Genomic DNA, 26224 nt, shown 5'->3' with positions numbered 1-26224 from the left:
GACTTATTCAATTTATTGACGTCAGCCTGCCACCACAAACTCTTACCATTTTTCTTATTCAATCAACTGGCTAGCCTTTTGAGACTAAATACACTCACACACACACACAACTCCTAACTGGCAGAAACTATAAACAGCAATTATGCAAAAAAGAAAACATGACAACAACAAAATGCTCCATAATCTGCTTACCAAATGGCTCATCAAATTAGGTAGTTGATATTTCATAAGCCACATGAAAAATGGGAACTACTGGTTGTTTTTCATTTCTGGAGTGCATGCAGAACATTTTGCTCTTGAGAAGAAGTGAGACATAACGAAACAGCAATGAGTTTGAACAGAAGACAGTGTTCAAGTCCCACTTCTGCTACAGGTCATTTACTCTCACTGAACCAATTAGTATAGAAGCTTCCCAACTAGAAACTTCCAGAGATAGAATCAAAGTGAGCTGCCAATAGACAGCATCAATGATCGTGAACAGTTGTGGTTGTTGGCTGTTTTCAGCTTATGAAAACACATTCATCTCACTGAGAGACAAGTGCAGACATCCTGACTGCTGAGGATTCCCTAAAACAACTGTGGAAACTGCCACAGGTTTCACCTGCCTTAATTAATTTTCAGTGTTCTGGTGACCAAAAGAACATCCATCAGCCAGGAAGACAAGAGCATGCCTGGTTTCAAATCTTCAACAGACCTACTTAAACTCTTATTTGGTAAAAATGCTACTGGGATACTGCAAGCTTAAATCCCTCATGGTCATTCTGGACTGGAAATAATTCTTACAGATCAAGGATTATTTCTAGGGATAATTCTAATTTCTGACTACCTATGATGTAAAAAACTATTAATCTGATTCATTCAAAAAGAGGCTTCCCTGGTGGTGCAGGGGTTAAGAATCCACCTGCCAACGCAGCAGACATGGGTTTGAACCCTGGTCCAGGAAGATGCCACATGCCGCGGAGCAACTAAGCCCGTGCGCCACAACTACTGAGCCTGCGCTCTAGAGCCCGTGAGCCACAACTACTGAGCCCACGTGCCACAACTACTGAAGCCCGTGTGCCTAGAGCCCATGCTCTGCAACAAGAGAAGCCACCGCAATGAGAAGCCCACGCACCACAATGAAGAGTAGCCCCCGCTCGCCCCAACCAGAGAAAAGCCCGCGAACAGCAACAAAGACCCAACACAGCCAAAAATAAGTAAATAAATAAACAAAATTATTTATTTTTTTAAAAAAAGAGCCCACTGATATGATGCACAGAAAAGGACACAACATCAGTTCTCTCCTATTTCTGTCAAAAATTCAGTGACCTCACTCCATTTGTGAAAATAATGTCAGTCAAACCCAGACTGAAGAACATACTACAAAAAAACTGATGAGTAGTCTTCAAAAGTGTCAAAGTCATGAAAGAAAAGGAAAAACTAAATAACAGGGTAGAGGAGACTTAGAAAACTACAGCAGTCCCCCGTTACCTGTAGGAAATCCAAGACTCCCCGGTGGCTGCCTGAAACCTCGGACAATACGGAACCCTATGTATACTATGTTTTTCCCTATAGATATATACCTCACGATAAAGTTTAATTTATAAGTTAGGCACAGTAAGACATTAACAACAACAATAACTAATAATAAAGTAGAACAGTTATAATAATATACTGTAATAAAAGTTATGTGAATGTGGTCTCCAGCTTTCAAAATATCCTATTGTACATATTTAATGCCTTTTCCATCTTAACTAAGCACTTATCACACACATTGGCCATAACTTGTGCAGTTTGAGGTGTAACAGCAAAACTACCATAAATTTCTTTTTCCTTCTTCTTAATTCCATGGATAGAAGCACTTTACAGCTTTTCTTTGTCATATCCCAACTGCCATCATCACTACTCATGTGCTTGGGGTCCATTATTAAGTAAAATAAGGGTTACTTGAACAAGCACTGCGATGACTCAGCAGCTGATCTGATAACCAAGACAGGCTACTAAGTGACTAACAGGTGGGATACGCTGGACAAAGGGATGATTCATGTCCTGGATGGGAAGGAGTGGGACGGTACAAGATTCCATCATGCTACTCAGAATGGTGTGCAATTTAAAACTTATGAATTGTTTGGAATTCTCCATTTAATATTTTCAGACTGTGGTTGACTGTAGGTAACTGAAACCATGGAAAGCGAGCCACAGATAAGAAGGGACTACAGTAGGGACTTCCCTGGTGGTGCAGTGGATAAGACTCTGCGCTCCCAATGCAGTGGGCCCAGGTTCAATCCCTGGTCAGGGAACCAGATCACACATGCATGCCGCAACTAAGAGTCTGCATGCCACAACTAAGGAGCCCACATGCCACAACTAAGGAGCCCGCCTGCTGCAACTAACACCCACACAACCAAATAAATAAATAAATATAAAATTTTTAAAAAATAAATTAAATAAATGGTCTTTAAAAAAAAGGGGGCCGACTGTAAACACAGTGTGGGATACTGGGAGGATTCTGGAACAGAAAAATACAGTACAAAAACTGTTGGAATTCAAATAAGGTCTGCAGTTCATTTAACAGTATTATACCAATGTTGATTTCCTGGTTTTGATAACTTTACTATGGTTACAAAGTATGGTTACATAGTAATATTAACATAAGGGGAAGTTAGGAGAGTTGTATTCAGGAACTCTCAGTACTATTTCTGCAACTTTTTTACACATCTAAAATTCATTAGAAATAAAGTTTTTAACGAGACAACATTAAAAAGGTAAACTAAAATAAGTGGCATTACCACACCAATCAACTTTAAACACAAAAACAGAACGGTAAACAGAACTTTGTCAACTTTGAGCAAAGTCATGTGACTTTGCTCCATCACTACATCTCCTTCTCTGTACCCTGTCCACACTGCCCCGCCCTTCAGAGGCAGGAGATGGGGATTAGAGGGAGGTAATGGAGGAGGACATTACACACAGTCTACTGGGAAAGAGGAGCATATACTGGAACAATTTTCTGAATGCCTGTTCCTGACATTAGGGGAAAAAAACTCACATTTTACTCACAGATCCCATAAAGATAATTCTCAGGTGAAAAACAGAGATGGGGGGTGGAGGGGAGCTGGAGGGAGGAAAAAAACGATATTCATTTGCCAAGAAGATTTTACAATGTTTTTGTTTGTGTAAATGATGGAGAAAGTAATAATGTGGGGAAATGGCTAGAATCTAAAACTTTATCAACCTTCACAATACATTACTTTAATCAAATAATTTAAACATTATTTTGTCTTCCTTTTAAAAAATATTAGATTAATAAATTAATCATGTCTATAAAAAGTCAAAGTCAACTTTCACTTTTGCTTTTTGTGTTAAGAACTGTATTTTCAAGTCTCATAAGACGGTCAGTCTCATGGCTCTAAACTCACACTTTACAGAAAGGAGTACTTGTACTCCAGCTTTAACATTATTTCAGCATACAAAGAATATAATGTACAACAAATGTTCTGTGACTAAATAACCACACCAAACAGGCATAAGGAATTCAGGGCACTTAGAGGAGGAGGACAACCTGACAGGGTGGAAAGAACATGTGCCTTGGAGTAAGACAGACCTGAGACTAAACTTTAGCTCTGTGACTTACTAGCTCCTGGACCCAAAGCAAGTTTTGTTAACCATGAACTTTAATTATCTTACCTGCAAAACAGCAAAAATATCACTTAACTCACTGTATTGTAAAGATTAAATTAGATAACTGTACATAAAATGTTTGGCAAATCACTCAATGCCAACCTTCTCCATTTTAATGTTAAAAAGGTGTTCGCTGAAAACATACCGATTGAAGTTAATATCTGGATAACTAGAATACTCCGATTTCATCTTAGCATTGCGCCGTGGAAACGTGCAGAAGAAAGCATTAGCTAAAAGACTAGCAATCTGTTCCTGTGACATTGTGATGGAATGATTCATCTTCTGTTTCAGGAGCGGTATTGGCTGATAGAGGAAACACAAATACAGACAAGAAGAGCAATAATTAGTTTAGCAATTTCAAAAGCAGAGGCACCAAATTGCATTTGCTAAATTAAGGTAGGAATAATTTCAGGCCACTCTTGAATCCTTAAATCAGCAATACTGTTGAAGTCAAGAGCAGTTCATCAAGGATGATTGGGAAAATGTACTTGTTTGACAAAGTGCAGATTTCTAATCAATAATAATGATAGTGAAGAGAACACAAAACATTACTTGTATTAGTGAAAAACGAGATTCCTTTAGCAAGTAAGAAATAAAAACACATTACACATGTAATGAAAAATTAAAACAAAGGATGGAACAGAAAAATGTAATGTTGAGTTTAGCTACTACTGCATATGCTAAATTTTGTTCTCACTTATATTAAAGATTATTGGACAGAGCAATTTCTCTATTTCAGTCTTAAAGAAAATGATCTAAGGAAAATAATTCAATAAATAAGTCTTTTCCTTCTAATTTTGAATCACACTTCTCACTGACAATTTATAAGACCCAAATCTAATTTTATTAAGGCAATTAATAGAACATGTGTACACAGACTTATTTATGTATAACCTGTAAGAATACAGGCATTTCCTACATAATCATTTCAAGTCAAGGAAGATGCAGGACATTTCTCCCTCAAGTTTTTTATGTCTGAAATGTCTTCAAGTTATACCAAACCCAAATTGACTAACCTTTTATTTTTAGTCTATTCCACAGGACCTGAGTATTGTGTTCAGTGAGTTGTATTCTATTTTAAATGTTTAAACTGTATGTTTTTAAAGACATGCTGGGAAAGCCAAAGACCAACTGCCAATCTACATATCAGTTGTTAAATTTCAAAATGCTCCAACATAATATTTAGAGATGCTTTTCCTATTCCCTTTAATAAGACCCAGAACTAAGAATCCTTGATATCTACTTTAATTCAAAACAGTATGCATAGAGAACTGTCCTGATCATATCTCAGGAATCAGCACTCAAAACGAAACTGAGGAAAGGCAGGCAAGACAAATCAACTATAAGAATTAGCTTTTCTCTAAGTAACAGAAAACATACATCATTGCTAGAATAAGAGTTTGCTAGAAAAAGAAAATGCTAAACTTGCAGTTCAACTATTTGTCTTGGGAAAATACAAAAGTAAACAAACAGGAAATATCAAAAATTTATTTTCACTAGGGTATCCAAAATTCTCTCCTTTTAGGCCTTAGCAAACACCAGTTCTAAGAAAGAAGCAATAGAGAGCTCATATTGATCTTCATTTTCCTTCCTATACATTTATTTACAGCCCAGCCACAAGTTTAGAAAAGGTGACAAAGTATCTATGGCTTAAAGCACACTGTTCCTTGGTTTTAGTAAGAAATGAGTTTTTAACTACCATTTACCGGGTTATCCACAAGAATGATTTTGGGCTTAATGGACTTTAAACACAAACATTTCGTGTTTCCCAAATAACTAAATAAGTATACTTTAAAATATAATAAGTTATTTGTTCTCCTGGTGAGGAGAAATGCCTGAAAGCTAATACTTGGGGAAAACTAGAGGATGTAAATCTTATCATCGAGCACCCAGCTAGGTAAAATAAGACACTGGTTAACGTGAATGAAGACCTCTCATCAGAAAGAGAAATTAAGGAAACAATCCCATTCACCCTTGCAACAAAAAGAATAAAATACCTAGGAATAAACCTACCTAAGGAGGTAAAAGACCTGTACTCAGAAAACTATAAGACACTGATGAAGGAAATCAAAGATGACACAAACAGATGGAGAGATATACCGTGTTCTTAGATTGGAAGAATCAATATTGTGAAAATTACCATACCGAAAGCAATCTACAGATTCAATGCAATCCCTATCAAATTACCAATGGCAATTTTTACAGAACTTGAACAAAAAAATCTTAAAATTTGTATGAAGACACAAAAGACCCCTAATAGCCAAAGCAATCTTGAGGGAAAAATACGGAGCTGGAAGAATCAGACTCCCTGACTTCAGAGTACACTACAAAGCTACAGTCATCAAGACAATATGGTACTGGCACAAAAACAGAAATATAGATCAATGGAACAGGATAGAAAGCCCAGAGTTAAACCCACACACCTATGGTCAACTAATCTATGACAAAGGAGGCAAGGATATACAATGGAGAAACAGAGTCTCTTCAATAAGTGGTGCTGGGAAAACTGGACAGCCACATGGAAAAGAATGAAATTAGAACACTCCCTAACACCATACACAAAAATAAACTCAAAATGGATTCAAGACCTAAATGTAAGACCAGACACTATAAAACTCTTAGAGGAAAACATTGGAAGAACACTCTTTGACATAAATCACAGCAAGATCTTTTTTGATCCACCTCCTAGAATAATGGAAATAAAAACAAAAATAAACAAATGGGACCTAATGAAACTTCAAAGCTTTTGCACAGCAAAGGAAACCACAAACAAGACGAAAAGACAACCCTCAGAATGGGAGAAAATATTTGCAAACGAATCAACGGACAAAGGATTAATCTCCAAAATATATAAACAGCTGATGCAGCTCAATATTAAAGAAACAAACAACCCAATCCAAAAATGGGCAGAAGACCTAAATAGACATTTCTCCAAAGAAGACATACAGATGGCCAAGAAGCACATGAAAAGATGCTCAACATCACTAATTATTAGAAAAATGCAAGTCCAAACTACAATGAGGTATCACCTCACACCAGTTAGAATGGGCATCTTCAGAAGATCTACAAACAGCAAATGCTGGAGAGGGTGTGGAGAAAAGGGAACCCTCTTGCACTGCTGGTGGGAATGTAAACTGATCCAGCCACTATGGAGAACAATATGGAGGTTCCTTAAAAAACTAAAAATAGAATTACCATACGGCCCAGCAATCCCACTACTGGGCATATACCCTGAGAAAACCATAATTAAAAAAAGACACATGCACCCCAATGTTCATTGCAGCACTATTTACAATAGCCAGGTCATGGAAGCAACCTAAATGCCCATCAACAGACGAATGGATAAAGAAGATGTGGTAAATATATACAGTGGAATATTAGCCATAAAAAGGAACGAAATTGGGTCATCTGTAGAGATGTGGATGGACCTAGAGACTGCCACACAGAGTGAAGTAAGTCAGAAATAGGAAAACAAATATCGTATATTAACGCATATATGTGGAATCTAGAAAAATGGCACAGATGAACCGGTTTGCAAGGCAGAAATAGAGACACAGATGTAGCAAACAAATGTATGGACACCTGGGGGGAAAGGAGTGGGGGGGGTGGGATGAATTGGGAGATTGGGATTGACATATATACACTAATATGTATAAAATAGATAACTAATAAGGACCTGCTGTATAAAAAATGAATTAATTTAAGAAAACATGAATGAAGATCTTTCAAAAAGTTCATATCCAAAATTTGTTTCCTTTAATTTCATTTTTATAAATCTAAAATTTACCTTTTAGATTTGGCCTAGAGAACATTAATATGATAAATCATTAAATAACAACATACGCAATTTAACTTGCCAAAGATATATTCCGATAACAAATTGAAATGTTAACTTTCACAGCAGAGATTTACCTTTTAGTCGAGGGCAGAGGACAAAATTAAAATGTTTTACCATTAGTACACTAATGGAAGGACAAAGTTGTTTTAAGCCAGGAAAAAGAGATGGGAGCCACGAATCTGATTTTGGTTCCACCCACTGACTTGTTATAGATTACAAACTTGGGTGCTTTTGAATACATATCTCATTAAGTACAGTAGGGAAACCTTCTCTCTAAAGCATGAAGGGAAGAGAAGGGAAGAGAAGGGAAGAGAAGAGGAGAAAGTGATTCCTATCTAAAGGCTATATTCAGTTAATTATGAACTACAGTGAATTAAAAAAGCATTTAATTAAGCACTATATTAGACCTGGGGACACAAAGATGATCTCCCTTCAGGGAGAATATAATCTAGGGGAGGAGACATATAAAAACATAAGTTACAAAATAATGTGCTTAATAAGTATAATTCGAGTGCTACAGGAGTGATAAACTTTGGCTGGGAGAGGTAGGAAAGGCTTCACAAGGGGCAGAACCTAAGAGGTAGTGAGAAATTTTACTACATAAGGAAAAAAGCAAGGAGAAAAAGAGAAAAGAATGAACATGAAACATAAGCAAGCAAATAGCTTCCAACATAAACAACAAGAAGTTGAGTTTTAAAATATGTTTTCTCTGCCCAATAGAAAAACTTATTTCAGACACAATGAATTAATGAGGTGAAATTACAGTTACCTAAAATTGGAAATATCACAGTATAATGCTAACAAATATGGCACACGCAAAAACATTCAGTGGTTCTCAACATTTGGACTCAAGCATTCGGACATGGCTTTTGGTTGCCCCAATGACTATGCTTGTGTTTTTTGTGCTGTTCCAATGATAGACTGCAATGTGTGGGACCATCCTACACATTCAGAAATTGCTCTGCCCAAAATGTCCCTAGGGCCCCTGTGGATCAACAGTGTTAGCAGAAACCTGGCTAGCATCCATGCAGCCAGGGGGCTTGCCCCAGAAATAAATGACAGAGGCGAATTCAAGCTGCTGTTGCGAGAAACACAGGAAAAAAATTATGAAGAACAAACCAACAACCTCTTATAATTACATCTACAAATTCTTTGATACTCTACCCCCTTGAGAGGCAGAGTCTAATTATCCTTTCCTTGAGTATGAGCTAGATTTAGGGACTAAATTCTAATGCAGAGAAAGAACAGTGAAAGCAATAGTGTGTGTCTTCAGAAATGAGGTCAAAAAGGCACTGCCTCTTCCTGTCTCTCTCCTTTGGGTGGCTTTTTCTGGGGAAGTTAGCAACCATGTCATGAGGATACCCAATCAGCCTACAGAGAGCCCCACAGCAAGGAACTGAGGCCTTCTGCCAGCAGCCATGTGAGTGAGCCAACTGAGAAGTGGCTCTCCAGCTTCAGTCAAACCTTCAGATGACTGCAGCCCTGGCCAACACCCTGACTGCAGCCACAAGAGAGATCCCAAGCCAGAACCAGTCAGCTAAGCTGCTCCCAAATTCCCAACAGAAACTGAGATAATAAATGTTTCCTGTTTTAAACCACTAAATTTTGAGGTAGTTTGTTATGTAGCAATAAATAATTAATACACTCCCACACAAAACAAAATAATACCAGATTCTTTCTTTTATTTTTAAAAGTTAAGAAAAGTTAAGAATGTATCATGAACTCACTACTTGGGGGAGAGGGGAGGAAGGAGTAGGTATTAAGCCATTTTGAAGATAAAATGTTCTAAATCCATTAGTATGCTTTGAAATAATGACTATCCTTTTTTGAAAGTCAGAGATTGTTTTAAAAAAAGAGAAAAAGTAGTATGAGTAAGCAAACATCAACACTGTAAACTGAAGCTCAGAAATTGAATGCTGCATTTTTAATGTCCACTCGCGGTGTTCTCTGTAGCCTCTAACCTTTTCCTTAGTATAGCAAAATCATCATACTCTGGCAAAAACTGCTTCCCATCTCTCTGTTTGACCTTGACAATTAGAGTTTAAACGAAATTCAACTGTGAGTCTCAAGAAAGCTACTGAGGAAGAAGTTATTTCCACCAACCTGGGTGCAAATATTTGGCAGACAGAGTGCAATTTTCACCATATCAGGCAAAATGGACTGATATAAGTGTTGAGCTTCTGCTTCTTCTAGTACCTGAAAACCAATAAAATGTTATCAGTGAATAATAACCAATGAACAAATATTTGTTATTAAAATTAAATTACATATCTGCTTATATAGGATTCCATAAGAAGGCATATTATCAGCATCATTGAACACATGCACAAGTACACCAACAGGTGCAGTAAGGAACTTACAAATTCATTTCCAAATGTATGCAATTCACCTAAATGCCCTCTGAAAATGAATCGAGTATCCCAAATATGAAATATCTATCATATCACATTCACAACTAAATAAATGCTTGCATATGAAAAACAGTACCTTCTGACCTCGGTTACATCAACTAAAAACTATTAGACCACCAAGAACTCTCTCAGAAACCCTCAAGCTTCTACAGTAGGTAATTTAAAGAAATCACCATAAAAGCCACCCTGATCGTTTCAGAGCATATTATATTTGTCAAATCTAACCTACTGGGTAGTAAACAATGAAGTTCCAGGTGACTTACAATTTCCTTTTCTAGGCACCTTTAGAAAGTTAAAACCATGATTCCCATATCGTAATTTGAAGTACAAGAAAGACGACATTCATGGCCTATTTTTGTCTTTTGTAATTTCCCATCTCTTCAATGCTTTAGAAATTACTTTAGGCCATTTAATCCAATTTCTCTCTAAACATCAGAGTATTTCTTTTAAAATACTGAAAATGAAAACACTCTTAATCTAGAGATTCTATATATACGGTCAGGATTAAAGTAAATCGTGTATCTATCCGAAATCACATCTGAACTAGATAGATGAGGTCTCAGTTATAATCCAGTCTGATCCTGTCATTATTAAAGAGAAAAGAAAACTGAAGCCAAGGAGGTTACCTGATTATCCTAGACTGAAAATGTCAATTAGCAACTAAATTAGAACTAGAACCCAAGTATTCTGGCCTATATTCCACAGCTCTCCCCACTTCTCTATGTGACCAATGTTTGGGATTGATGAGGATACAGACTCTTTACAAATATCTATAGATTCCCTTTGCTATCAGGAGCTAAGCTGAAATAAAGGAATATTCATTTGTCTATCTACAGCTGGACACAGTATGTGTATAAATAGAAAAAGTAGCAAAGATAATTTACATTCACTCTGGTTTTACAAGAAGGTTCTAACACTAAGAATTTTCTTTATACCAAAGCTCTAAAATCCAAACCTATGCCCACCTCCCTCTTTAAATTAGGAAAATGGGAAAAATGATATTCAGAATGAACAGAAAGATATTTGCAATTCAGAGAGTGTGGGATCCAATTAATCATAGGTATATAAAAAACAAGCAAGTGAAGAACACAAGACAATTATTAATTCTGGGGAAAACAAAAAGTTGTACAAGAGTAGAAAAGGAATCAGATCTCAGATATGAACAGTGTTTTTACCATCCTACTGAAAAACCAGAATACTGATCTAATTGAAATGAATATGATATCTATAGTGGAAAAGTGGGGAAACATAAATAAGACTGTTAGTGGTGATAGGGTAAAGTAAACAATAGCTAAATCCTAATCTTCTATAATGGGAAGTTAACACACTAAAAAAAAAATAAATAAAGGCTAAAAGGTTCAAAGCCTCTTCATTATAAGCCTCTTTAATGCTAATGAAAAGAAAAACTAAATTAAAAAAAATCATACATAGAAGGCATTCTGCTATTTTAGAATTTTATTGTATATATTAAAGATACTTGCTTTCCTGTGCCTGAAAATGCATAAAACATATTAATGTATTTATTTAAGATATTCAAATTCTTCTTATTCATAATTTATCTTTTTGTTTTTTAAAACATTTTATTTTGAAATAATTATAGATTCACCGAAAACTGCAAAAATAATATACAGAGGTCCGGTTTACCCCTCACCAAGTTTCCCTTAAAGGTTACATTTCAGATTAACTATAACACAATATCAAAACCAGGAAATTAATATTGGTACAGTATATGTGTATTGTTCTATGTTATTTTATCACGTGTACATTTGTGTAACCAAAATCAAGATGCAGAAGTGTTCCACTATAACAAAAGTCTCCTTTGTGCTACTAATTTATAGTCATACCCTCCTTCCAACCATCCCTAAGCCCTAGAAAGCACCAATCTGTTTTCCATCTCTGTAATTCTGTTGTGTTATACAAATGGAATCATATGGTATGTGTCCTTTTAAGATAGACTTTTTTTCACCCAGTGTAACATCCTTCAGATCTATTCAAGTTCATGCATGTATCAACAGTTAATTCCTACTGCTGAGTAGTATTCCATAGTATGAATATACCACAGTTTGTTTAACCATTTACCTACCGAGGGGCATTTTGGTTGTTTCAACTTTTGGGCTATTACAAACAAAGCTGCCTTTTACTTTCAACCTGCCTATACTGTTATGTCTGAAATAATTTCTTGCAAGCAGCATATAATGTGTCAGGTTTTTTTAATCCACTCTGTAAATCGCTGTCTTTTAATTGGTGAACTTTGACATTTACATTTAACCACTGATAAGTTAGAACATATTCATTTTCTATTTTCTCTTTCTTTTACCTGTTTTCTTTTCCTTCATTCCTATGGGTTACTTGAACATATTTTAGAATTCCATTTTTATTTATCTAAAGTATATTTGAACACATCTCTTTGAACAGATTTTTTTTTAATTGGCTGCTCTAGGCATTCATTATATGTAACTTATCACTGTTTCCTGGTGTCAACATTTCACATGTTGCAGTATAGAAACTTTACCTTTCTTTAAGGCTCTTTACCCACCCCCATTATAATTTTCTTTAATATTTCTCCACATACATTGAGAACCACATTTGATAGTGTTATAATGTTTGAAAATAGTGAAACAGAAAAAGTCAAACACTATTTAGAATACTCAAGAAGAAAAGTCTACTATATTTTTACTCTTTCTACTGTTCTTTCTTCTCTCCGGGTGTTCCAAGATTCCATTTTATCATTTCCTTTCTGTTTCAAGAAATTCCTTTAGACATTCTTTTAGGATAGGTCTATTAGTGACAAATTCTCTTCCTTTCCTTCATCTGAGAATGTCACCGCTTCTCCTACAGTCCTGAAGGATATTTTCAATGGACACACACTTCTCTGTTGACAGTTCTTTTCTCTTACTCCTTCAAAAATATTATGTCAGTTCTTTCTAGCCTCCATATTTTCTGATGAGAAATCCAACAACATTCAAACTGTTTTTCCCCTAGGCAATGTGTTATTTCTTTCTGGATGCTTTCAAAAATTTTTTCTTTGCCTTTAGTTTGAGGAAGTTTGACTATGATATGTCTTGGCACGGATTTCTTTGGGTTTATCCTGTAAGAGGTTTGCTCAGCTTCTTGATGTCTTCTGTCAAATTTGGGAAATTTTCAGCTATTGTTTCTAGTTTTCAGCCGCTATTTTTTGTTGAATATTTTTTCATCCCTGCCCCTTTTCTCCTCTCCCTCCAGTACTAAAAAGGCATGACTGTTAGATATTTTTTAATAGTTCCATAGGTCCCTACACTTTTTTTATATATAAATTTTAATGTTTCTTGGATGTCATGTTTGCTTGTTTGACCAGTACAACCAGTATAGGAAATTTAGGAATTCAGATTTTCAAGCCAATATAAACCCCAAAATTATATATACTAGACCATTATGCTATTATTGTTTTCTACATTATGAGAAAATCTGAAAGGAAATATATAGTCACTTTTAGACCAAAATTATTAAACCATTCTAACTTTTTTGAGTCACCTCAGAAAAAAATGACATAAAAGTCTATTTTCTTTCTGTTGTTCAGACTAATTCCTTTGTTCTTTTTCAAGTTCTCCAATTCTTTCCTCTGTCACCCCCACTCTCCATTGAGCCCATTCATTGCATTAAAAAAAAAAAAATCAGGTATTGTATTTTTCATTTCTAAAATTTCCATTTGGTTCTTCTTTATAGCTTCTATTTCTTTGCTGGGACTGTCTATTTTTCATTTGTTTCAAGGAGCTGTAATTGCTTATTGAAGCCTTTTTATGATGGCTGCTTTAAAGCCCTTGTTAGATAATTCTAACATCTGTGTTATCTCAGGGTTGGTATCTGTTGATTGTCTTCACATTTCAGTTGAGATTTTCCTGGTTCTTGGTGGAGCGATTTTTTATTGAAACCTGGATTTTATGTTATGAGACTTTGGATCTTATTTAAATCTTGTTTTAGCAGGTCTTCTGTGACACAGGAAGGGAGAGCCGCCTCATTACTACCAGTCAGGAGTGAAAATTCTACTGCCCTTGTTGACTCCCAGGGCAGGGAGGGGGAAAGGCATCTTGATATCTCTGGGTTGGGGGGCGGGGGGGGGGGCGGGTGCAGAGGGTGTAAGTTCAGGCTCCCCACCAGGCCTCTGCTGATACCACCCTGGTGCCATATTTTTCCAACAGCCCCACAGACCCTAGCTGGTCAGTCTTTTCTCTACCTTTCAGAGTCTTCTTACTCTTTTATAGTGTCCTGGGTTTTCAGCTGTATTTAGTAGGAGGGATAAGGAGAAGTGTCTATCCAAACATTTTTAACCTAAAGACCTTTAACCTTAAGTGTCTAAATAGGCTGACAGCTTCTTCTCCTTTGGGTACCTGTCCTTGTCTTTTAAAATTGACATATGAGTAGCTGCTGCCATGCTTTGCTGACCGTCACAAGCTTTAAAATATCACTTATTTATCTGATGAAGCATTATTGCACTGGACTTCTGTCAACGCTTCAGACCTATGTCTAATGTTGCTTTGAAAACACAAAAGAGACGATAAAAAATGTCATTTGAGAACATAACCAACCCAACTACCATTTGAGATGGAATGCATAATTTAAAAAACTAGTATACTCTTATGCCCTCTCATATATTATTAGCATCTTTAAGCAAATCTTATCTTTTACAAATTATTTACTATTTATTAATGTGCACAATTTATTAATCTATACAATGCAAACCAAGACATTAGTATTAAAAAGTTTTAAAAATGTAAATCATTGCTTAACTTCAAGGGAAGAAGAGCCTTAAATAATAAATATTTATTTATAATATATCATATATTATATTATTTATAATGATGATGATGATTATAAGGAAATTAAGCATTTACATGATGATTAAAAGGAAAGCTTCATTAAATTCTCCCTGCCCTCTACTGGAGAGTCTGCATAATTATATATGGCAAGTGTTTGTGTGTGTGTGTGTGTGTGTACATACCATCCTTTTATTCTCATCCCAAAAGTTGATTATGTACATGTTTCACTCAGAATTGATACAAAGATTTTCAAAATTATAATGCTATTTTACCCATTTCCTCTCTTTAGACTATAGAGTTGTTTATCCATTCAACTAACCAGTAAATAATTTAAGTATCTATTATATGCCAGACACTGCGCCAGGACTGAAGACAGAACTGTAAACAATAACAGACATGATCACTGACCTCATGAATCTCAAAGCAGAAAGTCCTATGCTCTTTCTGTGATCCCCTCAATATATCAGCCTTCACCTTGAAGGATAGTAATTACTGCAATTTCATCATAGTGGTCGTGGAGGAGCTATCTTTCCTCATTAGCAGATGGAAGCATTAACAAACTACTAAAATAGAGCAACTTAATTTGTCAAATGTCAAAACATGATGAATGATTTAAATATCTAGAAGCGTACATATAGAAAAGAGATTTTTATTTATTTCTTCTTTCTTAGAATGGTTGATCAACTAAAACTAAATCTGTAAACTGTGCTCTAATACTAAAGGCATATTCATGCATGACTAAGTACAGTGCCTGGCACACAGACAGTACTAAATAAATAATACTACTGAACTTTGAATGAGGAAGTGAAATCTGTAGCTGGTAAAATCAGAAAACTAGTGATATTTTAATGAAGGAGAAAATTTCCATAGATCTACTTCTTCAAAGAGTTCATAGGAAACAGCTTTTTAATCAGTCACAAATCAACAAATATAATAAACACTTCAAGTCACTCCATGTTATCTATTGATGTAAACCTAGGTAGATCCTAGTAAAAATTTTAAAAGTTACTAATGCTCTTCTTTAATAAAAAATTTCAAAAGGTCTAGAACATTAAATTTTATGAAACAATTTTTTAATATAAAACATATATCATCCCAAAATCTAAACAGAGGTGAGAAACCTCATAGTCCTATGATCCTAAAGTTAATATAACCATTTAAGTGTTTGTTACACTTAGGTATTTGTTTTCCTTCTCACACAGAAAAAAATCACTTAAAATCACGTTACTCTAACAATTCTGTATAATTTTTTCATTAGACAAAAGAATTTTCCACTTTGCTGTATAGTCTTCATAAACATCACTAGAAACAAAATGTTTTTTTAAAAAGTCATGTATTTTCACTGTAGCAAATTAACATAAACAAAAAGAAAATAAATACCACCCACAAACCCACTATCAATATATATACTGCTAACATTTTGGCATATATCCTTCCAGTCTGTATTTTGTTTTCATTTACATAGTGGACATGTTCCCATGTAAATAAATATAATCCTATATCACCATTTTCAATAGCTGAGTATTATTAACAATTTGGACACACCATACCTTATTTCCCTACCTAATTCTGTTATGATAGATTTACAGGTTGTTGCCAATTTTCCACTCTTAAAATTACCATTGCAATGAATATCCTTGTACATACATCTTTCTGCAACTATTTGAATATCTCTGTAAGTGAAAATGCTATATCAAAAAGCATAGGCTTTTTTTTTTTTTTTAAAGGTTTTTAATATATGCTGTCTAATCACCTTCCAGAAAGGTTCTATCAATTTATATTCTGGTGCTGTGTAAGAAAGTACTCAACTCCATACCTTACTAATACTGTGAATTCTCATATTCTTGTTTTATTCGCAATTTGATAGACTAAATTGACACCACTATTATTTTAATTTGTTTATTTAATTACTAATGATGTTGAACTTTTTATCCCCATGTATACAAACTCCTCTGTGATGAGCCTTAACCCTTCTTTTCTATTAATTTTTAAGTAATACATGAATACATTCTTGCCTTAAAAATGTCAAACCATTCAGATGAAGTCAAAGCTCTTCTTAACCGCAAATCCCCAATTCCAAACGACTTCTCAAACATAAACAGATGCTTGTCTCCTTCCCAAACTACTTCTAAGCATTTCTACATATGTGCATACAGAAATTTAGCTTTCTGTTGCATTAAATTTTAAACTAAATGGTATACTATAGTTTTTTGCCTTAAGAGAAAGCCTTAGAAGTCTTTCCACGTAATAGAATGATAAATGCTACACGGTATTTTCCACAGTATGGATATACAATTTTAACCATTCCTTATTGATATATGATATTATATTGATATTATTATACCAATATAATAATGGTTATTATTATATTGCTATACCAGGTTGCTATACACTTCCTTTTTCTCCCCATCAATGGCAATTAATTTTCCCAGCATTATGAAAAATTTCAAAAATACAGCAAAGCTAAAATAACTATACACTGAACACCCATAAACTCAGTTTCTACAGTTAACATTTTACTCTATTTATTTTTGTCGCATATCTATCCATCCATCAATCCATTTTTTTAATGCATTTTGAAGTAAGTTGGGGGCATGAGTACATTTCACCCTGACCACTTCAGCCTCCATATAAATATAATTTAACATTTGTTTACAGGTTTTTTCATTTTGAGGTAAAATTTACATTCAATGAAATGAACCCTAAGTGTACCACTCAATGACATTTTACAAATGCATACACCTGCATAAACTAAATCCCTATCAAGATATAGGATATTATTATACTATCACCCTAGAAGGTTCCCTCATGCCCCTTCCCAGGCAACTTTCCCACATCTGAGAGACTACCACTGTTCTAAATTTTCTTCTACCATAGATTAGTTTTGTCTCTGGTAAAACTTCATATATTGGAAACATGTGATATGTACTGTATTGTGTAAGGCTTTTTTTTTTTCCCCTCAGCACTGTGCTTTTGAGATGCATCTATGTTGTGTGTATCAGTGATTTTGTTCCCTTCTATTATTTTATTCTATTGTATAATTACACAATTTGTTTATTCATTCTCTTGTTGATAGACAACTGTACTATTTCCAGGATTTGGCTATTATAAGTAAAGCTGCTATAAACATTCTTCTATAAACACAGGATTTTTTGTGTACACATACATTAATTTCTCTTGGGTAGGTTTAGAGAGGAAATGAAATGCATAGGTCATAGAGCAGGTATATGTTTAGTTTTCTAAAGAACTGTGAGACCTTTTTCCAACGTGGTAGTACCATTTTACAAACCCAACAACAAAGTATTGGAGTTCCAGTTGCTCCACATCTCTAGCTACATCTATTCATTTTAGTTTTAGCCCTTCTAGTGCCTGTGCACTAATACCTCATTCTAGTTTTTGTTTTTTTTTTTTTTTTTTAAAGAAATTCACGTTCTTTTATTTATTTATTTATGACTGTGTCGAGTCTTCGTTTCTGTGTGAGGGCTTTCTCTAGTTGCGGCAAGTGGGGACCACTCTTCATCGCGGTGCGCGGGCCTCTCACCATCGCGGCCTCTCTTGTTGCGGAGCACAGGCTCCAGACGCGCAGGCTCAGTAATTGTGGCTCACGGGCCCAGTTGCTCCGTGGCATGTGGGATCTTCCCAGACCAGGGCTCGAACCCGTGTCCCCTGCATTGGCAGGCAGATTCTCAACCACTGCGCCACCAGGGAAGCCCTCATTCTAGTTTTAACTGGCATTTCCCCAATGACAAATGACACTGAGCATTTTTTAATGTGCTAATTGGTCATTTGTATATCTTTCTTTGTGACCTGTCTTTTAAACTCTTTTGTTTAATTTTTTTTAACAGGGTGGTTTGTCTTCTTATTTTTAAATTGAGTTATTTATATATTCTAAACATAAGTCCTTTGTCATATAAATATATATGCTTTGCAAATATTTTCTCCCTGTCTTTAGCTTGTCTATTCATTTTCTTAATGTCTTTTGATAAGTATTTATTAATTTTTTTCTTTTATGCTTAATGCTTTCTGTGTCCTAAGAAATCTTTGTCTATCCTTAAGTCACAAAGATGCTTTCTTCTAGAATCTTTATGGTTTTAGCTTTTGCACTTAGTTATTTTCTATGTATGCTGTATACAAAGAGTTGAAGTTCTTTTTTCTTCCCCAGAAAGAAACCCAGTTTTCCCAGCACCGTTTGTTGAAAGATGTTTCTTTCCCGCATCGATTGCTTTGGCACCTTTGTTGAAAATCAAATGATTGTATAAGTATGGGTCTATTTCTGGGTTTTATGGGTTTTCCAGTGAGCAATTTGATTCTTATGCCAGGACCACACTATATTGGTTTCCTTGGGCTGCTGTAACTATCACAAACTGGGTGGCTTAGAAAAACAAAGATTCTCTCACAGTTCTGGAGGCTAGAATTCTGAAATCAAGGTGCTAACAGGGTCATGTTCCCTCTGAAGGCTCTCAGAAAGAATCCTTCCTTGCCTCTCCCAAGCTTCTGGTGCCTATGGGCAATCCTTGGAAGTCCTTGGCTTTCAGAAGCTTTCAACAAATAGTGGCTACTATTATGGTGATGATACATATTGTACCCTCTGCCTTATTTAACCTTTTACTGCAGTTAAACCACTAATTATGTGTCAAGACTAAGTTCACATCTCCTCGTGAAGCCTCCCTTGACTTTCCTAATTCCTTCTTCCTCATGTGACTCTACAGTCACATGCACATACCTGTAGTACAGCACTTATTATGGTTTATTATAATTATTTATTTACATGTCCTTCTCCTCTCCTTCTCTAATCTGTGACACTGAAAAAGCATGGATTGTATTTTATACATCTTGTATTCTAGTACCAAGCATAATATTTAGTACTCATTATTATTTGCTGAATAGAGTTGATGAAAATTACATTTTATCCTGCAAGCATCCCTGCAAAACAGAAAGCAGAAGGACATCTAGAGAAACTGAAGCTCAAAGAAGGTAAAGCCAATTTTCCACATTCAAACTTAATGGCATACATCGGGACTAGATGCCAGGACTTGTCTTCCCAGGTTCACAAGGAAGGGTATTTTAGAGAATGGAGCACTTGGCCAAGAAACTGGAATGGAATAATAAGGATAATTCGAACTCTGTTTACCTTACAGAGTTATGAAGGCTCAGCTATAACAGCGTTTTATGAATTCTAAAGCCCCATATATAAATGCAAAGTATTATTATCTACTGGGCCAGTAATTTATGACCTTTCAGGAGCCTCCTCTTTCTTTCAACACCCCCCATATCAATTAACTGCCAGTCCTACCGATTGATCCAGCAGGGCGTCACATATTCATTACCTCCTCTTAATCACTACTAAACTACCCTGACTCAGCCCCTCATCCAGTCTCACCAAGATTACTACAATAATCTAACTGTTGCCCTGACACTAGCCCACCTTCAGTTTTAGCCCAAGTACACCCTGGTGTGTCCCTGTTCCACTTGAAAGCTTTCAATGGCTTTTCCTTGCCTTTTCAGTACAGTACAAATCCTTCAATTAATAATCAAGCTATCTGGCCCTAGATGCTTATCTAGTCTTATTTACGGCTCTGTCTCTCAAACTACCTTCTGTGCATTTTTACATACTAAGACTTTTCAGCAATTTACTCGTCTCTAGCATCTACCTGTGCTTTCACAAACACAATCTGTGCTATGCCTGGAATATCTTTCCTACTCTAAAACTTACCAAACCTTTTAATGCCTTACTCAAACAATACTCTGCTTCAAAGTCTATCCAAATGGACTCACCAGCTAGAAGGTAACGCTTCCTCTTATAATTTAATTGTCTGTTTTTTCACAAGACACTTAAGACTTCCTGCTTTATGTTTATAGTTATTTATGGACATGCATTCTAGTGTTTACTAGAAGTTCCTTTCATACAAGATTGACAATGATTCACTATGCTAGAACATACTCATATGTAATGTTCTCAATAAAAATATTTGTTAAATTAACTGACACTTTCTACCACAGCTAGGTAATTTTACCAAGCTCTCCCTCTTCCTTCTCTCTACTGCCTATCAGAATCCCCCTGGAGAGGTTTTTGATTTTCTTTTCTTTCTTTTTTTTTTTTTTAGTAAAGTAAACTGCATATGAACTGAGTTTTCTATAATACACCTAAAAAACTTACTGGAACTACCTCCAGAGCTTCCTAAGTTCGAAAGACAGGTTCATATTACAAAGATTAAAAAGAAAGAACGTAAGTCAGAATTATTAAGATCTTTCAGATCCACCTCTTCTTCAGACATGTTTTTAGACTACAAAAATTAAACATTAGAGGAAAAAAATCATTATAGCATTAAGTTATGTAAGGATAAAAAAATCAACTGGAGAAGGTGAATGTTTCTAACATTTACTTGTGCACGATTCAGGCTGACACTTTGAAGAGAAGAATGTGACAGCTTACAAGAAAACAAACTCACTCATTCCCCTTAATTTCTGAAAGCTCATGCAAGTCTGACAAGCCAACCACAGGGTGATCTCTCATGTGTATCACCCATGACAATTATGGCTTCAATAAAAATGTTCTCCAAATTTTAATAAAGTCCAACTGGTTTTCAGGAAATAGCCAGTCTAATATTTTCATATTTAAGAAGGCACATTTCACAAATTAGTGAGCTAATTTCTGGACTTAAATAAGACTTCCAAAAATTTTATATTATGGCAACAAAAGAGGTACAAAATGAATGCGGTAGCGAGGGCAAGGTGATGTGCTGAGAAGCCACCCTGTCTCTCTATTGTCCCTTGGTTTGGTTTTCTCTTTAAACAGCTCTTAAGAGCTTCCTAAGTAATTTTCAAAATGCTATGACTCAAACCTGAGAAGCACTGATAAAAATCACAACTCATTATAAGCATTTGAAATGATTTTTTTAAGGATAATACAAAAGATCCTTTGAAGTATTTGCCCTGTAACTTACACTAGAAATAATCTGTATTTGTCATTAAATTAACAGTTGTTTAATATGGGATAAATCAGGTTGCTATACACTTCCTTTTTCTCACCATCAATGGGTGCCAGCAGGAGTAAAAGAGTGCCAAGCATTAGAATCTCCTTTTATTCTCCCCCCCCACCACCAGGGGAATGAAGGATTTATTATTACTTGCAGCAAGTAAGGAGAACATCGGGATCTTTCCCAAAGCAGTGTCTCTAGAATCAAAGAGATTCTTAACCTCCAATCCCATAGCCAAACTCTTATTAGCCAGTAAAGGGAAGATGAGTAAGGATGAAGTGAGAAAGAGCCCTTCGGCAGGTCACCTCAACTCCACTTCCACTCTCCCAATCCTTGTTCTGTTTCTCAGGACAGAACTATGAACTAGTTTCTCACTTCAGGAAACAAGCCATTAGTGGCTTAAAATTCACAGACTTTTGTAGATGGGTGTGGAAATTTCACCATCATATACTCCAAAACCCAAATAAGTAACAACTAATTTGGGAACACAATCACTTTAGGAAGAATACCATCATCCAGTTCTTGAAACAAAATAAGCCTCTAATCAAAACCAGTCACACTATTTCCTATACAAATTTCATTAGATTAAACATGAAGAACAAAATTGTGTAGGTTTATGACACATGAAGGAAGCTCTTCTCTAAACAGTAATCATTATTTTTTTTCATGCTAATAATAAAATGCACAAATTATTTTTGCCTTAGAAGGATAAAACATAATAACACACCCTCATTATCTTCTGTCTCCTAGAAGAATTTACTTCTCAATACCGTTACGGTAAATGATTATTCTTTAGGGAATGCTCTCAGACTAGCACAAGATGCTCTGATAGGTCTTTCTCATCTCTCACTCCTATTACTGTATGACTACATGGCCATAACCATCAATCACTCTAGCAAACAGCACCAAACCACAATGCTATTTATTACACACAAGCCAACAGATATTTTCAATACCATATAGTCACCCTATTATCCATCTTTTATAGACAAGCAATCAAACTCAGCATGACAAGATTTCAGAGAAATAGCTAATGGTTAATGGAAGTTTTCTAGTCCTGGAAGCAAAATGGACTTAATTTGTCTAAGAAATATAAGTGAACAATAACTTCATTCTTTTACTATAGTTAACAGTCTTAAATTTAATAAAAATATTTTTGAACTATAAGAAATACTTTAAAATTACTTATTTTTACTTTTACCTAATTTTTAAGATAGTTCAATGACAGCTTCTCGCACTCACACCACTAGGAAAGTAATTTGCCATACGAATCAAGTAGTGTGCATACATACATATTATAATGCTTAATTCTTAATTTAATTTCTAAATTATCCAGTATGAATAGTCAATATTACAGTCCAAACTTCACTCTTATTAATAAGGCTGAAACAAACATATTTCCCAAAAGGTTTGAGGGCACCCCCTGGTGGCAGACTTCCGGGAGGGGGAAAAACCCCACAAATACCATTACAACGAAAATATCTTTTTAAGAAATTGACCAAGTTCTACTCAGCAACTCAATTATTACAGGTAACACCCAATCTAGAAAAAATTCAAAATGTGATCAAAGAATTTTGGGAAATCTCTGAAGTTCCCTGTGAGGAGATCTGACCAGTAGCAGCTCCTAGGTAGCAGGACTAGCAAGATGTCTGATGCAGAAGAAACCTTAGAGATGACCTCGTCCAGGGCAGAACAGAATTTTCTACACTGTCCAAGACGGTAGCCACCAGCCACATGTGTTGACTGAGCATGTGAAATGTGCCCTGTGTGACTGAGCAACTGCATTTCAAATTTTATTTCATTTTAATTAATTTCCATGTAAATAGCCACATATCACTATTGGCTTATTGTTTGGACAACACAAATCTAGTCCTACTCTTTACTCCACTCCAATGAAATAGAAATAGTCACCAGAGCAATCCAAGGAAGAGCCAAAGGTTCCCCGACACATGTACAGCTGGATGGTGCAAATACATATGATTAGACCTGCACCATTTTGTTTGGGGATTCTTAAATGCACCTAATTTTATTCCATTGCATTGGATTACTTTTTGGTAACTGCAATTCATTTGAAAATACAGATGAGTTTGAAAATGGTAAAATATCCCTTTTGAGATAATTTTTGGCTTTATAGCCTATAAAAACTGAAGACATGTGACGACTGGTACACCCTTTAGCTACGTCAAATAAAACGGATTACGGGCTCAGGTTCAATCTATCATCTGGGGCATTCATTCTTTTCTCACATAGAGAGAATAAAAAGGTAAACGAGCCCCTGAACCTGTGAATTAGCTGAGCTCAGAAATCCAAGAAAGAGAACAGTCCAATTGATCCAGCCTCTACTTTATACTTAACTCCAGTTAGGCATATTGTTAGTAGTATGTTGACATTTAGTTCAAGCATATATTGAGTGCCCACTTTGCCCAGGATGTCATATTGAGCACTGTGAGGAACAAACACAAAGGTAAACAATGCAAAGCAAGGTCTCTGTCCTCCAGAAACTTACTACTTTTTAGGGTAAAAATGCCATATAAACAGACATAAGGGTTATGTGTACATGCCTCATCTTTTCTCTCTACCAACTGCCAATCTCAAATGGTCAACTATCACTTTACACAAATAATTCCTAAATCTTTCAGTACGAGACTGTGGCTTAAGACCCACATTTCTGTGTGCTGATCTACTCTCCTTAAGTATACTGAAGTTAGTTCAAGAAACACTTACTGAGCACCAGCCATAAGCTAGAAAACATTAAGATGCCCTGGAGAGGTTCAGCCTCATGAAGGATGCAGACATTTTATAGAAAGATCATGCATTATGTGGCAAGTGCATGGAGGCAGGCACAGGTACTACTGTGAGCACACAGTGGAGTCTTTAGTAGAGGCTGGGAGGACAGAAAAGAGTTCCCAGAGGAGATAAAGACTGAGTTAAGTCTGGAAGGATGGATTAAGAGCCAGCCAACAGCATGCCAGAGAACCAAAAGGAATTCAGAGTCATTAGAATATCAGGTGTGGAGAAGCTCAGTATCAAGAAGTGATGCTGGAGAAATGGGTAGAGGCAAGGCCAGGGAATACCATAAACATCATCCAATAGAACTGAAAATAGATGAGATGCCACATAGGGTTTGAAGATATATGCTTCAGACAGCTCACTGTGGGTGAGCAGCATGAAGGACGGATTTGAAGGGAGCGCCACTGAACATGGGGGTCAGTTGGATGACTGCTACAATATACCATCTGAGTCATGATGACAGCATGGATTAGACAAGTATAACAGAAATAGAGGTGAGCCTCAAGAAGTGTTTAGGAAGTAAAATTATTACGTCTTAATATAAGAAGTTGACAGAGAGAAGAAGCTTAAGATAAAGATTTGAGTGTGCCCAGCATTAAGTGCTATTTAAAGCTCTTGGCACTATGTTAAGTGCCAAGGAGTAACTAGATTTAAAAAGGAGACTACAGTTGACCCTTGAACAACACAGGAGTTAGAGGCACCGACCCTCCGCACAGCCGAAAACCTGCATATAATTTATACTTGGCCCTGTGTATCCACGGTTCCCTCATATCCGTGGTTCTGGAATAGTACCTGTCCCTCAACTTTTTACCTTGCCTGAAGGAGTTTTTCCTCTTGGCAGTTCCTCCTTCTCAAGTAGAACCTGTTAGAATGAAGAGGAGGAGCTCTTTTTCTCCTCAGCCCCCACCGCTAATTCCTTCAGATTCAACCAACTGTGGATCGCGCAGCACTGTAGTACTTACTATTGAAAAAAATACACGTATCAGTGGACCCACGCAGTTCAAACCCATGTTGTTCAAGGGTCAAATGTGCAGGTACCAGGCCAGGCAGGAAAAGATAGGAAGGCAGGAAAGAGCCAATAGATCACAACTGTTTTGCAAGGTGTGTTCCATGGGACATTAGCTACAAGGGAAATCATAAGCCGTTACACAGAAGGGGACTTTGTTTATAAACAAGTTTGGGGAAAATGTTTAGTTAACCAAAACTAAGCAGATTTCTTCACTATAAGACTCCTCAGAACTATTCCCAGTAGGAGGACATAATGTGTAGCAAACTAACTTGACCATTCAACCCTTTATTTAAAAGTATTAGAACAACACAACCTGGAAAACAGTGGCCCAGAAGAAAAGGGATGGAAGCAGTAGCCTTAAAAACAGAAAGTGCTATAGGAATAAGTGAGTAGAAAACTAGGAGGCTATGGTAGGAAAGAAGTGCAGAACTAATGATGTTAGAGAAGGAACTGGCCCAGGGCATAACCAGATCCAATTTGTGATCATAGGTTAATACAGTAGAGAGTCTCACATATAGGTTTGAGTCAGACTAGTTCATAGGTCATCAACATGATTACCAACCGAACAAAGGCTGGTGGATGTTGGTAGGTACCCTCCTTAAGTCAGTGCTTTTAATGATGCCAGATCTAAGGCCATAGGTCACTAAAGCCACCTTTTTTAAAGAGTATTTTTCCCAGGCTCCTCTTCTTTCTACTTATTATTCAAATCTTTGACCTTTTCAGGCCTCCCTAGATTTAGTTAATTG

The 26224-nt window shown here is 36.0% G+C and overlaps 1 protein-coding gene across 3 annotated transcripts in view; it reads right to left on the bottom strand.

Moving 5' to 3' along the window:
* The window catches only part of PARG (poly(ADP-ribose) glycohydrolase), a 110143-nt gene that overhangs the window by 50035 nt on the left and 33884 nt on the right, over positions 1 to 26224 (bottom strand). For all 3 annotated transcript variants that reach the window (XM_059900119.1, XM_059900117.1, XM_059900118.1), the window contains exons 8-9: positions 9602 to 9694; positions 3806 to 3963 (exon numbers count right to left, since the gene is read on the bottom strand). In XM_059900119.1, coding sequence (XP_059756102.1) covers positions 3806 to 3963; positions 9602 to 9694 — 251 coding nt within the window. The remainder of the gene's footprint in view (positions 1 to 3805; positions 3964 to 9601; positions 9695 to 26224) is intronic.

This window comes from Balaenoptera ricei, chromosome 16, assembly GCF_028023285.1.
Source record: "Balaenoptera ricei isolate mBalRic1 chromosome 16, mBalRic1.hap2, whole genome shotgun sequence".
Lineage (NCBI taxonomy): Eukaryota > Metazoa > Chordata > Mammalia > Artiodactyla > Balaenopteridae > Balaenoptera > Balaenoptera ricei.
Note: the sequence above shows the minus strand (reverse complement) of the source record. Positions and strands in the feature narration are given on the sequence as shown.